The 15,457-nt window shown below is 34.2% G+C and overlaps 1 protein-coding gene across 1 annotated transcript; it reads right to left on the reverse strand.

Moving 5' to 3' along the window:
• Nucleotides 1-686: 686 nt before the first annotated feature.
• Nucleotides 687-14,568, reverse strand: Gbeta76C (guanine nucleotide-binding protein subunit beta-2; the record flags this gene model as incomplete). The annotated part of the gene is made up of 6 exons (XM_088242245.1): nucleotides 687-2,743; nucleotides 8,047-8,133; nucleotides 9,300-9,429; nucleotides 10,514-10,629; nucleotides 12,067-12,152; nucleotides 14,403-14,568. Coding segments are annotated over 6 exons (692 nt in total), but the record flags the coding sequence as incomplete, so codon positions are not given.
• Between the last annotated feature and the right edge of the window lie 889 nt (nucleotides 14,569-15,457).

The raw sequence follows: 15,457 nt of genomic DNA on the forward strand, positions 1-15,457 counted from the left end.
GTCAGAATGTACGATCCTAGTTTTTTCCACATTTATAAACTTTGCCTTACTGCATCCCACATGGCTTTAGATTTTATATTTCTTTATTTATGACCTTTATCTACATATAGACAGATTACAAACAATGATTAATTAAGGCTTCTAAGGCACAGCCCTGTTGAACTTCATCACTGTTCCCTTTCCGCAACTGATGGTGCATAGGTCACTGCATTGGTACCCAACCGCAGTGTATCTTGACGCGATGAAATAGAAGCCTGAGGAATCTATGAATTTGTGGACGCCATGTAATATTTACGATCTAACCATGGAAGGGAACGGAATAAATGTAAGTAGGTATAATTACAATTATTTTTAATCCGTTAAATAATTCATCAGAATACATAAACAATAAAGGTTATTAATAATTACGTACATAGTATTCACAATAAGAATTTAACAGAGTTATCTTCAATATTGTGTATACAGTAAAATCAAGTTATCTGAATGAAAAAGTTGTTCAATTGCAGGTTACTGACAATGACTCTTGACATTTTCATACGAAACCTACATTTTCAATTTTCCTTCATAGAAAATTATTGCAAGTAACTCTGTTCACTTTCAATTGTATTCCGAACCGAAATAATCAGTGACACGTGAAAATTGGGTAATAAAAACACAACTGTTGATCAAGACATATTTATTGATCACAATGAAAACATGTAAAATAGTTACTTAATTAGTAGGTAATAAATTAATAATAGTCCTAAATAGACATTTCTCGTAGAAGATATAAATATACGTTTAATGAAAAAACATATTGAAAAATTATACAACTGAACCAATATTTATAACATTAAAATTTTTCCCGCATTTTCAACCACTAAAAATATAGTAGGTTTTGCATTCAATCAAAATATCGTCCGAGCAACGCCGACGGCATCACTTGTTGAGAAAAATGACTTTCTTTGTTTGTCGCAAAAACTTTAAAGTAGATGTTTTTTACTGGAGTCATTTCACCACTGCGACGATGATAATATATGTCCATATATAAGGGTTCGAAGGAAGGTTGTATCACTCATAACGATAAACATCAGGATGTTTATTGCTAAAATCAATGATATTTATAATTTAGTAGATTTTTTTTACGAGACATTCCGGCGTTTCTCCGTGTTTAACTGTATTGAGATTCTCCGGGCACCATAAAGTAGCGATTGTTGCGTGTTGTGGACTTGAATGGGGATTTTCCCGGAGCGAGGGACTAATATGCAGCAACAGCTAGAGAGATACTTTTCATAATTCAGTTTAGGCGGGGTAATGATAGGGGCGAAAAACTAGTATTTCTCTCTAAATGTTTCAACTAGCACCCTCTAGCCATACAAACTGATTTGAATCGGATTTGGGAGGCATTGGTCACAGATGCTAATGAAAATTCCTCGTCGTCAGATAATATTCCAATGGTTAACTTGATAAGATATTGATTTCTGTTGTATCCTTTGTTATTTATTATCTTTGTTTAATAAATATTACATTTGTACTCAGTTCTTTAATCGTATTTTAACGTTTATTTCCCTTTCGTTATATTCATACAAATAAATATATTTTTTAAACACAAATCGGATATATCGTCGGTATACTGGTAATACATGTGCATTATATATTATAATCATTTTGAATGTTCGACACCACGAAAGTTTATTAAACATATTTTGGATATGATACAAATTCATAAAACCATCATAGTTTTTTTTAATCGTTTCAATGGATGAGATTAAAAAATATATATATAGGTATTTAGTTTACACATGAAGACATTAAAAAATAACTTCCGAGAATTTCTGTGATTTTATCAGTTGATGAAGCTCTAAAACTGATATATTTCTGCATCAATATGTTGTTTTTCCAAATATTGTTATTTAGAGGTTTCTCCAGTAAACAGACAATATATCGATATACGAGGAATGTTAAGAAAATAAGTGAACTGTGACCATAACTGGCTGTAGTTTTTTTTTCTTTGAGGTTTGGCCAAATGTCTGCCTCAGAGGCAAACTATCAATGCACGACTTTGTTGTGAGACGCTAAAAACACTTAAAGAACGTTCAAAACAAAAGGATGAGAGAGTTTGCTTGTTGCGCGATAACGCCCGTCCTCACACAGACTTAGCCACCAAGACGCTCTTGGACTCTTTGGTTAGGATGTTTTGAACCACTCCTCGTATTACTCTGACTTGGCGCCTTCATATTATCATCTTTTCATCTACCTGAAGGCACACATAGGCGGAGTAAAATTTTCAGGCGCAGAATGATGTTCTGAAAGAAAGTGGTGAAAGAAGTGGGAGAAGGAGAGTTCTTCGAGAAAAGCATAAAGAAGCTCGTGTCACGGCTCACCACATTCATTGAACGGGATGGCGATTAACAAGCGTATTATCAATATCCAGTATTTTTTTTTCAAATACACTTTTGCTAAAACAATATAAAAATCTAGTAAACTAACATAAACATCATGTTCCAACCCTGATATACTCGTATATCATTTTACTAGCTCAAAAAAAAGTGAGCTTATTGGTTTAAATAATATATAGGTATATAAAAAATATGCATGTAATATAACATTAGGAATGAAACATTAACTAAGTAATTGAAGACAGTCTTGAAGATTTTTTAAACCCAAATTCGGACATGCTGGTCCCAAGAACATGTTGCCATTGCCATACCATTTCCAGCCACAGATAAGGACGTTACTCGGTTTTCGTGACCAGTAAGGGTTCCTTGAAAGAAAAAAAAACAGTTTAAAGAACATTCAACTTATGCACATTACCACAATCGTTTCGTTTCCTACTTAATGGTGCATAAGACATTGCATTGACACACCAACCGCAGCGTATCTTGATCATTTTTTGTTACGTGAAGGTAAAATGAACGTAGTTATGCAGAAAGCAGTCAGTCCACATATTTGGAAAAATGAGATATTGGTGTTATCGGGCGCAGTAAGGTCAATTCTGTTCTGCTAAAAACAGCCAGGTCGCTTCCATATAATAAACTGTAATAATTACCTTCCGAAAATATTGTTGATTACAAAAACAGCATTTCTTAATGTGCACAAAACATCCACAGCACTTGAAAAATCTTATGGTATGGGTCAGTGGTCGCCAAACCGCGGCTCTCGGGCCGCGTGTGGCTCTTTAGCCACTTGAGTGCGGCTCACACAGCCCAAGTTTCACTTTTTGAATTATTTTGTCGACGGGACCTAAGAGAGGACTTTTAGGATTATTGCCACTGTAAGGTCCAACACGTGGCGATGATATTGCTAATTCTGTCATTAAATATGCAAAGAAACATCAAGTACGATCGGAGTGAGGAACGCTTTAGTTTCTATTTCGAAGGGAAAATTGATAACGAGATACTTGTTTACCGTTCACCAAGAAGCAATAAGCGCGTAAACATTTTGAGAAAAAAAATATTGAAATTGGTCGATACAATTGTAGCTAAAGTTCCTTATCATCGCTAATTCACAGAATGTTTGCATATGACTGCGCCTTCAATAAACATTGCGGACAAGTTTGGCGAAAAACGTCATACGTGCCGTCTGTCCCACAGGGCGCGAAACGTCTCGTTTTCTGATAATTCAAAATAAACATGTTTAAAATCATTATAGAAGATTTATACGTCGTCGCACATTTTTTTTTCAATACCGTTACCATCTTAATTCTTGGCTTATTTGAAAATAAAAACAAAAAAAATTAAAGTACAGCCGATATTTGGCTCATTTGATTAATAAGTTTGCCGACCACTGGTATAGGTGGATAGATATAAAAAAACACATTCAATAGACAGCAAAAAAGCTTAAATTACTTTTTTAAAAATAATTAGCTACTGTCCGTTTTCAACATTATACCTGTCGTAGAAATGATGTTAAAAACTTTTTTTTTTTTAATATTTGTTTTAGTATAATAGTGACTCTAAGAAACTCTTTTCTCTTTCAGAATACATTTAGATTACTTTTTAAAACTAAAAGTTTAGTATTTTTCCTTCCTTGACATTATTTTTGTGAACTACTAGTTTTGGGAATCACCGAAAAAATAAAATTGTAGGTGTCAAAAAATATTTAAACTTGATGATGGGAAAATTAACACCACTAGAAATTTAGTTTTTTTTAAATAAATTGAAGTGAATAAATACATAAGTATTCAATTTTTTAAAATGAATTATTTAAAAATATTTGCATTATTAATTATTTGCCAAAGTAAAAAAACATTCCAACTGTTGTGTAGATCCGATTATTCACCTCTTTCACAAAAGTGTTAGTATCTTGGTTTCACTTTTCTATGGCTGGCTGCTTTCTGCATAACTACGTTTAAATGACCAGTATTAAGCTGCAGGTGCCAGCCAGTCCAGGGACTATAAAATATACTAGTGATAAACACCCTCTTTAAATATTTCATGTCAACCGTATCGGGAATTGAACCTGAGTACCTTTACATTTACACGATAGGCAAACGCTCTGACCATTAGACGAAAGGCGGACAAATCACAAAAATTGATTTTCTGCAATGAGAAAGTTCAGGGCTTATTTTTATTATTTTTTAATTGATTATAAAACTAAGGTTAAAAAAGAAAAATATTTTTATGTATCGTACTGGTAGCGTTATGATTTTTTTTTTTTAATTTTGCATTTTGTAATTAACTCCTCCTGTGACCTCACAAGTTCTAGTCGGTGAGTTCTGCTGATTGGTAAGTTAACTTCCCGGAAACAGGGAATCCATTACAACATTCTATCACTAGTTGATTTTTAAGAACTTTGTGCACCATTTTGTGAAAAGGACCTAAACTACATTGTTATGGTATTTGTTAGAATCAATATAGTGTTAAATTTCCGCAAACGAAGTTCTGTAGAATTTCCATTGAAAATAAACGGAAAAATCGCATTTTTCAATAAAAATATAAAAGCGCCATCTATGAATAATTAGTTTCAAATTTACGTTTAGAATCACCTAAAAAGCATTTATATCCCGAAAGTGGACATTTGTGATATATTCGCGCTTAAAATATCCTGTTGCGAAAATTTCTGTATTTATAACTTCAAAACGGCAAAAAGTGGACTCCCGTGTTATCATGTAAGGTATATACAGTGCTCGATTTCAGGCGGAACGCGGCGGAACGGCGTTCCGGAACCTCTCTCTGTAAAAAAACTAAATTATTTGAAAACAGTTAAATTTAACTGATTTATTAAACTTATGTTATTATCTATTATCTATTACGGTAAATTAACTCGCAATTTATTAATAAAGCATATAATTGTAGCTCGAAGCTAACAGATAAACAGATAGACTCATCCGCCGCCGCGCACGTGCAGTATAGCTTCCTCCCCTCCAGGTTAGAGATAGACTCGTCCGTCTGGCGTCTACTCCCCACTTCGTTCATCACTAGATGCTCAGTTGCTCAGTCGTAGTCCCGTAGTCGGGAGTCCGTGTTGTCCTGTACTGTACTCTACTACGCGCTACCCACTTGCACACACGGTCTTCTTTTATTTATCTCTGTTACGTTACTGTTACGTGTTATTGTTGTGAAATAAGATGAACAAAAAGTTAACCGATTTTTTTTTACCCTCGGGTGATACTAAGAGACTTAAGCGAACCATTGATTGTGAAGACAACCTCACGCAACCATCTTCAACGACCTTACAACTGTCAACTAGCACTGAAAAGGTAACCAGTTCAGATTCTGACGAACATCACTCTAAAGAACAAGGACAAAAGGTTGAGTGTAACGACAATGCCTTGCCAGATTGTTGGACTAATTTTCAAAAAACTGAATTTTGCGAAAAATATCACTGGTTGTTAATTAAAAATGGAAAGTTAGGATGCAGTACTTGTAAAAAAGTAGGGATCTTATCTGTTAAGAAAAAAACAGGTATGAAAATTTCAAAAGAATGGGCAAATGTTGAAATAGACAGTTATGGTGACACTAAACAGAAAAAGCAAACGTCTTTAAGGAAAAAGATTTTTGACCACAAAGAGAGTGCTGGTCATAAAGCAGCTGCTGAAATCCTAACCGAAAGTAAAGACGGAAAACTGGAGAAAACTATTTTGAGACAGAACTCTCATGAAAAAGAAATAACGGGGAAAATTTTCCGAACGGCGTACAAGGTTGTTAAAGAAAATCAGTCTTTTAACAATTTTGAAACGGAAATTGATTTGCAAGAACTAAATGGGATTAACATGGGTCGCATTTTACACTCAGACAAAGCCTGTGCTAAAATTGCTTTGCATATCAGTAAGGAAATGAAGAAAACCTTTGTAGATGAAATCATTAAGAATGATACAAAACTTGGTTTGATAATTGATGAATCCACGTCCTTAAGTAATAAGTCAAGTTTAATAGTATACGTTCGGTGTTCTTTGCCTAAAACTGGTATGAGTGGCTCCACTAACGTCTTTTTGGATCTAATAGAACTAGATGGCGTTACTGCTACAGCTGTTTTTGACTCTTTGATGAACTGTCTTCGGTCTAATGGAATATCTGACGTATTTTTAAGTAATAATTTAACAAGCTTAACTTGTGATGGTGCTGCTACTATGATCGGTAAGCACAAAGGCGTTGCAACATTATTTCGTGAGAAATTTCCTTCTGTTATTGTTTGGCACTGTGCAAACCATAGACTTGAGCTGTCAGTGTCAGACGTTATTAAATCTGTTTCAGGAGTTAATAGGTTTAAATCTTTTATTGACAAACTCTATGTTGTCTATCATGCTTCACCAAAGAACAGCAGGGAACTTCGAAGCTGTGCAACTCTTTTGGATACAGAAATTTTAAAAATTGGAAGAGTCTTGAGCACCCGTTGGGTGGCATCTAGTTTTAGATCTGTGTCAGCTGTTTGGACGTCATATGAAGCATTAGTCCAACACTTTAAAGAAGCTTCAAATGACCCGTCTAGAGACAGCAAAGATAAAAGTACTTTTTCCGGACTTCTTAACAAAATCACAGAAACTAATTTCATTCTAGACCTGGGATTGATGGCAGATGCTTTGCAAGAACTTTCAGAACTAAGTGAAGCTTTACAACATCGGAATGCAGATTTGAACTATGCGAACAGAAAATTGCTAATCACAGTTGGTTTATTTGAAGAAAGAAAAACAGTTCCAGGGTCCTACTCAACAATGGCTCAAGAAGCAGTAAACAACTTGTCTTTTTTCGAGGTTCCTCTCCACACAAAAGAAGGGAGATCAGACAATCAGCCGTTGAACCCCAAAATATTTTACGAGGCCCTTAAAACTTCTATTGAAACGAGACTACTTGATGACAAAGATGTTGAGTTAGCTACAACTCTTGAAGTTATGGATACCAAAACCTGGCCGACGAAACTCCCAATAAGTTTTGGGGAAAATGAAATGAGGAAACTTGCTTCCAGGTTCAAACTTAACGAAAGACAGTTAATTACAGGTTTACGCGAATATATCTACTCCAGAGAGTTACCAGAAAGCCTCAATCCTGTAAAACAATCAATTGACTCGGTTGCCATTTCATCAAGTGAATGTGAAAGAGGATTCTCTCAGATGAACTTAATAATTACACCGCTGCGATCTTCACTCAACATAAGAACGGTTTCTGGCCTGATGTTTTTGAAAATTAATGGACCTCCTCTTAGACTGTTTGATCCAGAGAAGTTTGTTCACTCTTGGCTGGTTTCTGGACACCACTCGGCGCTAGCTGTCAAGAGTAAGGAAAGATCAAGAGAAGGCAAATACGAAGAAAACATGATGAAGTTTTGGAGTATATTTTAAGAACAATTTTTGAAACAGTTATGTTGTATTGTTTTACTGCTTTTCATTATGTTTATTAACATGTTACATACATAAACATGTATGTTTATTAACTGAGAAGTAAAAACAGCCTAAAAATGCGTAATTTTAAACTGAAATTTTGAAAATTTTCCGAGGGCCCCCGGACCCCCCTTTAGCTGGGGGGGTATGGAATACCCCCCAGACCCCCCGGTGTGTCCGCCCTTAACAGAGTTCCGGTACCTCAATTTTTAGAAATCGAGCACTGGGTATATATATTATTTTATAGTTACCATTGTGTTGATTTTTCAGGGTATCCCAAATATGGACGAAATTATCGTCAGAGCCGCACATAATAAATCTTCCACTCAACGATAGACCTTAATCAAAAATACAATTTAATAATTTTAGAGTAATTCATTTTAAAATCTACTTGGATTATAATAAGATATTATACGAAAATTCATAAGTGACCGTTTTGTCGTTATCGACATCGTTAGACTGGTGGGAGACAAAACAAATTCTCATTCAGTCATTGGTGAAATTTATAATTAAAACGAGTTTGAACTACTTATAAACTTGATATAAAGCTTCGCCTAGGGATAGGGGTAAAATAAGAATGGGAATACCATACGTACACAATTTTATAAGTAATACACTAAGTATAAGTTATTAAAACGCAGATTTATTAAGAAATAAGGGGTACACGATATAAAACAACGATGATAATTTTTGTGTTTTAAACTAAAGGAATTATATTACTCGTATATTATTATATTACTTAATTATATTTTTACCTACCGAATTTTTGCAATATGATCTACATCTCTGTTTAGTAAATTCTTACTTATTTATTTACTTTCAAAGATAATTGAACAAGAAAAAAATGCATGAGGGGTGGGTGGATTTCAGTTAAATACTTTAAAATAAGCGATAATTTAATATTAATGAATATTATTTTAGATTATATTTAACAGTATAGGCTATTGACATTAAGCAGGGGTGGTATTCTGAATCTTCTCTGCGTCTGGAGAGTGGTTAATTTGGGGATTTTGATTTATTTAGTACGACGACAATTTGCTTCATATAATGGCCACACTGATTATTTAACGTCAAATGATGTATAAAACTGTTTAAAAAACGGAAATACGAACACGGTTTGTACAATTTGACTTAATTTGGTGTATTGGGTAATGCTCTAGGTCGCAATAATGTTCTAAATTAAAATCATCATGTTTGATTTCACGTGTTCATATTAATTTGAAGTTTAATCATCAGTGTGGCCAGATATGAAGCGAAGTGTAAACGTATGAAAAAATAAAAATCCCCAAAATTATCAGTCTCTAGAGTAGAGAAAATTCAGAAAAGCATCCCAGGACAAATACAGCCCAATGGACAAAGATTTAGTCGTTCTCATAATATAAGTGATTTGGAATATCGTCCATTATAAAACCGATAATTCTCAGATGTTATTTTTTTATAAAGCAGCAGAAAACGAATGATGTTTTCGAGTTTATTATGCAATAAATATATCTTGATGTTTTACCACAGCTTGTGAAGCCACTAGTGTTGCTCGGGGTCTTATACTGGGCTAATTGTTGGTCACTTCGAAGATCAAACAGACGAGCTGACTTATCTTCAGATCCAGTGGCGAAAGCTTGGCCACCCGGGTGGAACTGTAACACATCACACAAGTTTCTCTGGTAGCAAAAAAATACTTTGATTTTGGTGTACCGCAAGGAAGTATTTTGGGACCAATTCTGTTAATTTTATATATTGATGATCTATGTCTGACGAAAATAATAAAATTGTGCTATAATCACATTTGCAGATGACACTGCTCTAATATTTACAGGTGACAAATGGGATGAATCTTATACTGCAGCTGGAAATGGTATTAATATAATATAACTGTGGCTGGATACTGGATACTAATCTCTTTACCATAAATATTGACAAAATAAAATACATAACATTTGGCAAAACCACAATGGGACACTCTTAACAAAATCTTCAATTAAAAATACGCCCGGAAATACTAGAATCGGTACAATACATAAAACATATGGGAATAATTCGGTAGTCAGATAGCACAAGAGACCATCTGGAGTTTTTTCAGATTTTTAGTTTTCGAAAGTTTTAATTAATATTTCAGTAAATACACATAAAAAAACAGCATTATTTCGAATTTATTATTAAAAAGTAGAACTAAAATATTTGAATTTATGGATTGAAGTCTTGAAAATACACCTATTGGAAGTTCCTATCGAACCATTAATAATAATAATAAATTTTATTCCAGTAAAATGTTCATTTAAACAGAATGAACTTTTTGGTGCCGGTCTCTTTTCCCTTATTCAAGATTATTTATCATACGAGTATTTGTACATATTTGTACGTATATCTTTGTATATATTTGTGCGTCCGAAGACGGCAGATAAAACTGGGTGCATTTATGGGGTTTTGGGTGGTCTTAGTTCCCATAAAAAGCAATTTATCAAAAGTAAAAACTATGCAAATATGCCAATGATAAATATTTTAAAAATCATTGAAAAAATCATTGCTCTAGTGCCACAATCCAGGGTGAAAATACGGGAATACGTTTAAAAATATATTTTTGTTGTTAAGTTTGAAATCAAGATGTATTAAAAAATAATTATTAATATTAAACAAAAATAAATATTTTCGTCAAATTTATAGCGCTTTTTTAAATAATTGTTACGTTTAGGTATAAAAGTATTATATTTTAAAAATACTTACGCAAACGCTATTGACATCTGACTCGTGCCCAAAAAATGTTTGCTTAGGGTGTTCTTCTCGAACGTCCCACAGTTTACAAGTTCTATCCACAGAACCCGTCACATAAGTATTTGGATCTAGAAAATTTATTCAAATCAATTTATTGCAACATTTAGGAATAGCACTTTTGAGAACGGAATGTGGAGGAATATTAAGTTTAGACTTTTACAAGGCTTATAAGCTGTCATTGTGTTGATATTTAAAACGTATACTTTAAACTGCTTATCAATAATTTTAAAATGCCAAAACATGTGAAGCGTGAAAGTTTATGGGAACACTTGTGGAGGATTTCGGTAATTGACGGTTGGAGCTCCTACCCCAGATAGAGATTGACAGAGAAGACACGAGGTTGTTTTTTACTGCGTATTTATTACATGGCTAATAAGATACAGCACTTGATTGTGCAGCACGAGCGTAGCGGCGATGATGCGTTGAAGAGAATGCACTTGAACTACATGCTGCAACTGAGTGACTTCGTCGAGCTGGAATGACTGACTGAACTGAACTTGTTGGGCTGACTGACGTTGACTGCGTCCTGTGTTCTCTCTTTATGGGCCACGTTCTTTTGTAGTTCATTTCTTCATGGTAGGAGCGATGTGAATGTACTGCAGAACGATGCTACCGATTTTATGTGCAATTCTGTCAGAGTTGCATCATACGTTGTACTGCATTCTATAGAAAACGATGACGTTGCTTTCTTCGGTCATCGCACTATTTCAGGTGAAACGTTTTAGCAAGTATGTGTCATCGATTATGGACTATGAACCCTTTACTTGTGTAAATATATTTGTTTTCTAAAACACGTAATGTTAAAAAAAATAATAATACTTAAATATAATAATTAAATCAGCTTCTGTGCCTTTAATAACAAAAAGATTTTTTTAAATAGAGTAATGTTGATTAGTTTAATAAAGTTAGCTGAATTTTAATAAATTTGCTGCAACAGAGACGGAAAACATTTTTTGAGAAGGGAATATGGAAGTCTAGGCATTAACATTAGGCTTACGACCTTTCATTGGCTAGTTTGAGTGCCTACTTTACACACTGTGTAACATTCACCATTCTGCCCATATTTAAACATCCACATTTCTGAACTATTCCATCTAGTGACTTTTGTTAGTAAAAGAGCTGAAACCTTTCGCTATCCTAGTTCCGGTATGTTCATTAGACCATTTTTAAAAAATGAGTTATGAATGCCAATATGTTCATTCTTTTTTTACGCGTTCATGTAGCCAAATAATAATTATTATTTCCGTTATTGTATATTATTTTCAGCATTTTATGAGTTCCAATCGCCACATACGGATTTTACTTATTTGACTGTGCAACAATTACCACCCTGCCAATGTTTTTATTTACTTCACAAAAATCAACATTGTAATGATCCAAATGGCGATTCAGAATGGTGATCTAGATCACATAGATTTGAGAATGGTAAATGCCAATGAACGGTCATAAGACCTGTAAATATGTTGCATTTCAAACATGTTCTCCATATAATGTTTATATCATACCTGGTCCCAGCGAGATTGAAACAACGTCTCCATTATGCGCTTCGAAATCTGCCGTTCTTTTTCCTACTTCCAAATCCCAAATGCAGCTTTAAAAATACACTTATTTTTTATCATATAAATAAAATAAATATTTTTTAAATTTTATTGATAAACCCTTACGGGCTACATACATTTAACAAAATATTTTTGCTTATAAAATTCTTATTCTACTGTTAAAGATAATATTTTTAACATCTTTTGTAAAGGTTGTCTGAGTCTTTTGTTTAGTTTTGTCTGGTAGTTTATTGTTTAATTTCAATCCTTGGTTTATTAGTCTCGACTGTCCTTGTCTCCTTTTAGAATGTTGTTTATGATATTTTTATAATATTCTTGTATTGTGTCCATGTTAACAACAAATTTTTTCAAGTTTTAGTTCTTGGTCTATACTTACATTAGTGGCTAATTTATAAATAAATTTTAAGGATTCTAGTTGTAAGAGTTCAGTTACATTTTATTGCTTACTTTGTTCAAAAAGTTTTTTAGTTGCTGTAATATAAAAGAAGTCGTGTACTAACTTTAATATATTATTTTGCTGTCTTTGTTGTCTGTTTATGTTATTTATTAAAAAAAAAACAAAATACATTCTACTTTTCTACTACTTCTACTACCTATGTATATCGCAGTCCGATAATAATAGTGCACAACTCGAAAATTCATTTTTTATGAAAAATCTGTTAGTACGTGGTCGTAGTGGCGAGCGGTTTAGGGATTCAAGGTCTGACTACGCGGTTGGCAAAGAAGTCTAACTAGTTTGATCTTGACGCACGCGACACGACATTTTGTGATATGTGTGTAGATTTGCAATCAAGCGGGTTTTGTGGTATGCAAATAAAGTATTAAGTAGGAATTAAGTCAACCATAGGAATCTGGACTGCATCAAAAGACAAATAATAATCGGGGGATACAGAGCTACCTCTCTGGTATCAGCTCAGGTTTTGAGTGGATTTCCCGATTTTAGAAAACTCCTTATTGGCCCACTACGAGTACAGAATATCCCTCCTGATCCCAACGCATAAAGATAAAATAAAGGCTTACATGAAATAAGAAAAATCAGCTTTTATGAAATAAAAACCTTTTACAGAATAAGCAAGGTATACACGGGTTTTCAGGGCCAGACCGCGAAACTTCAGAGGAACATTCCTCATGGTAAGCTTTAAAAAAAAACCTAAATGTATCCAAAAAGTCAATTAAAAAAAAAGATTTTAAAAATTGTAATCTCAAAATGTAGTAAATCCTTAATTTTTTGGACAAGCAGTCCCTCCACAAACCCCTACCCCTCTCCTACCCAGCCACTTCAATGTCCGCGTCTGGTGCGTATCGCTTCTTTTGTGCGTATCGTTTGCGGAAGGAATGCTTGTCCGAGAAATTAAAGATTCACTCCATTTTGAGATCTTTAAAAAAAAGACTTTAAGGAAAAAAAATATTAGGATTTTTTTAAAGCTTACCATAAGGAATGTTCCTCTAAAGTTTCGCGGTCTGGCCCTGAAAAACGGTGCATAATTAATGCAAGAAATCAAAACAAACATATTTATTTGTTTTTTTGCAAACTGGTTTGACATACCACAAACCGCGTGGTAAAACGCGCGGGGCGCCCGCGCGCGGATATTTGGCCTGCGCCGCGCCACAAACGCAAACGCTCGCCACTGTGGCCTATCACTTACAACCACACCCGTTCTATCAGTAAACAAACAATCATTCGCAAAAACAAAAGTACACTCATAATATAACAAAGCAATGTCTTTACTAAACCGTATCTCTTTGAATATTGACATCTTTCATATTAGTGAAAAAAAGTTCAGAGAGGAAAGCATTCTTCCTCTATAATTGCTGGGTATTTTTATTTTACCATCTTAGTATATTTAAATTTTAGTACTAATTTTTTCATGTTATGTATGCATTGAAATATTTTGTAATGTACTTATACTAATAAACGTTTATAAAATAAATAAATTGAAAATGTAATTTTTGCTTTTTAGGCCACATTCAATATTCTAAGAATGATTATGCCATTGATTGAACGAGTATGAAATATATTCAGGTCAACTCATTCAGAAACATTTATCCGTATTTAATTTAAAAACGACAATGAGGAAGTTCAACGGCTTAAGAAAATAATATTTTTTTTATAGACTATCAAACAATTAAATTGTTGTAATATTTTTTGTGTCTTCTTGTTCTCTTCATTTGGAAAAAAACGAACACACCCAACCCAATACATATAATTTACTTCTATTTCAGATACAAATTTTGTTAATGTTAATATGAAAGAGTTTAGGGTAAATTTTCTATGTTCTTACATTTTCATGTCACCGGATCCTGTGATAATCTTTTTATCGTCCAGAAAACGACAGGAACTGAGGAACCCTTCATATCCCGCTAGTTCCCTTACAATTTTAGCTGCTCCAGTAGAATCACGATTGTTTACATCGTAAACGGTACACATGTTATCCATTCCTCCGCATGCTGAATAACAAAAATTAAATGTTTAAAATATACAATTATTTTCAATATAATTTTTCGCACCGCAAGATAAATATAAATATATTCCATAAAACACTTTCCTTATTTTTTAGCGCCACAACAGGCCAGGGACGCGATTCCAAAACGGAGTTAAGGACGCCATACCTTCTCCATATCGGTATAACGGAAGACAAATTTTTCCGAATGATTGCGAAGATACATTACTGACCCCCCCTTCAAATTTTGGGTAGGTACAACGATATGTAACAAGGGGCGCGTACGCCACGGTACACATATCTGCGCACTAAAGTGACTTACCTTCATCATGACGTCATAGTTGAAGATAAATTAATAGATTCAAGTTTTGGGGTAAGTACATCGGTATGTACCGACGCGACGGGTCTAGTACCTCACGGTAACATATCTACTCATTAAAAGTGAAAAAAAAATTCTTCCGCCGAGCACAGGCGCCGTGGCGCAGTTGGTTAGATGGCCAACTGTGAAACTGGCGTCGCGGGTTCGATTCTCCCCAGTTGCAAGAAAAAATCCAAGAAAGATTTTTTCTCAATTGGTCTGGGTGCTGTGGCGTATTTTTCGTTACCTCCTTCCATATCCCCTCTATCCCACCTGCTGACAAACCTCAAAATAGAAGCTTAGCAATTTATTTAATTTTTCAATCGTTTGGAGGTGGCTAAAATTACAGAGATATTCAAGTAAATTTTGAAGTCGAATTACGTGTCGGTATGCTCCCCTGTCGGTTTGCTCCAGGTTTACCCTATAGTTGTCATTGGCGGTCCTCTTGCTGTAATGGTTGGGATGCTTGCTTCACGTACGGAGGGTTCCAGGTTCGATTCCTGTTGAGATCACCTTTATTTACAGTAGACACTGCTCA

This window comes from Micrasema longulum, unplaced genomic scaffold (assembly GCF_059751315.1).
Source record: "Micrasema longulum isolate JH-2025_06_02 unplaced genomic scaffold, ASM5975131v1 h1tg003505l, whole genome shotgun sequence".
Classification (NCBI taxonomy): domain Eukaryota; kingdom Metazoa; phylum Arthropoda; class Insecta; order Trichoptera; family Brachycentridae; genus Micrasema; species Micrasema longulum.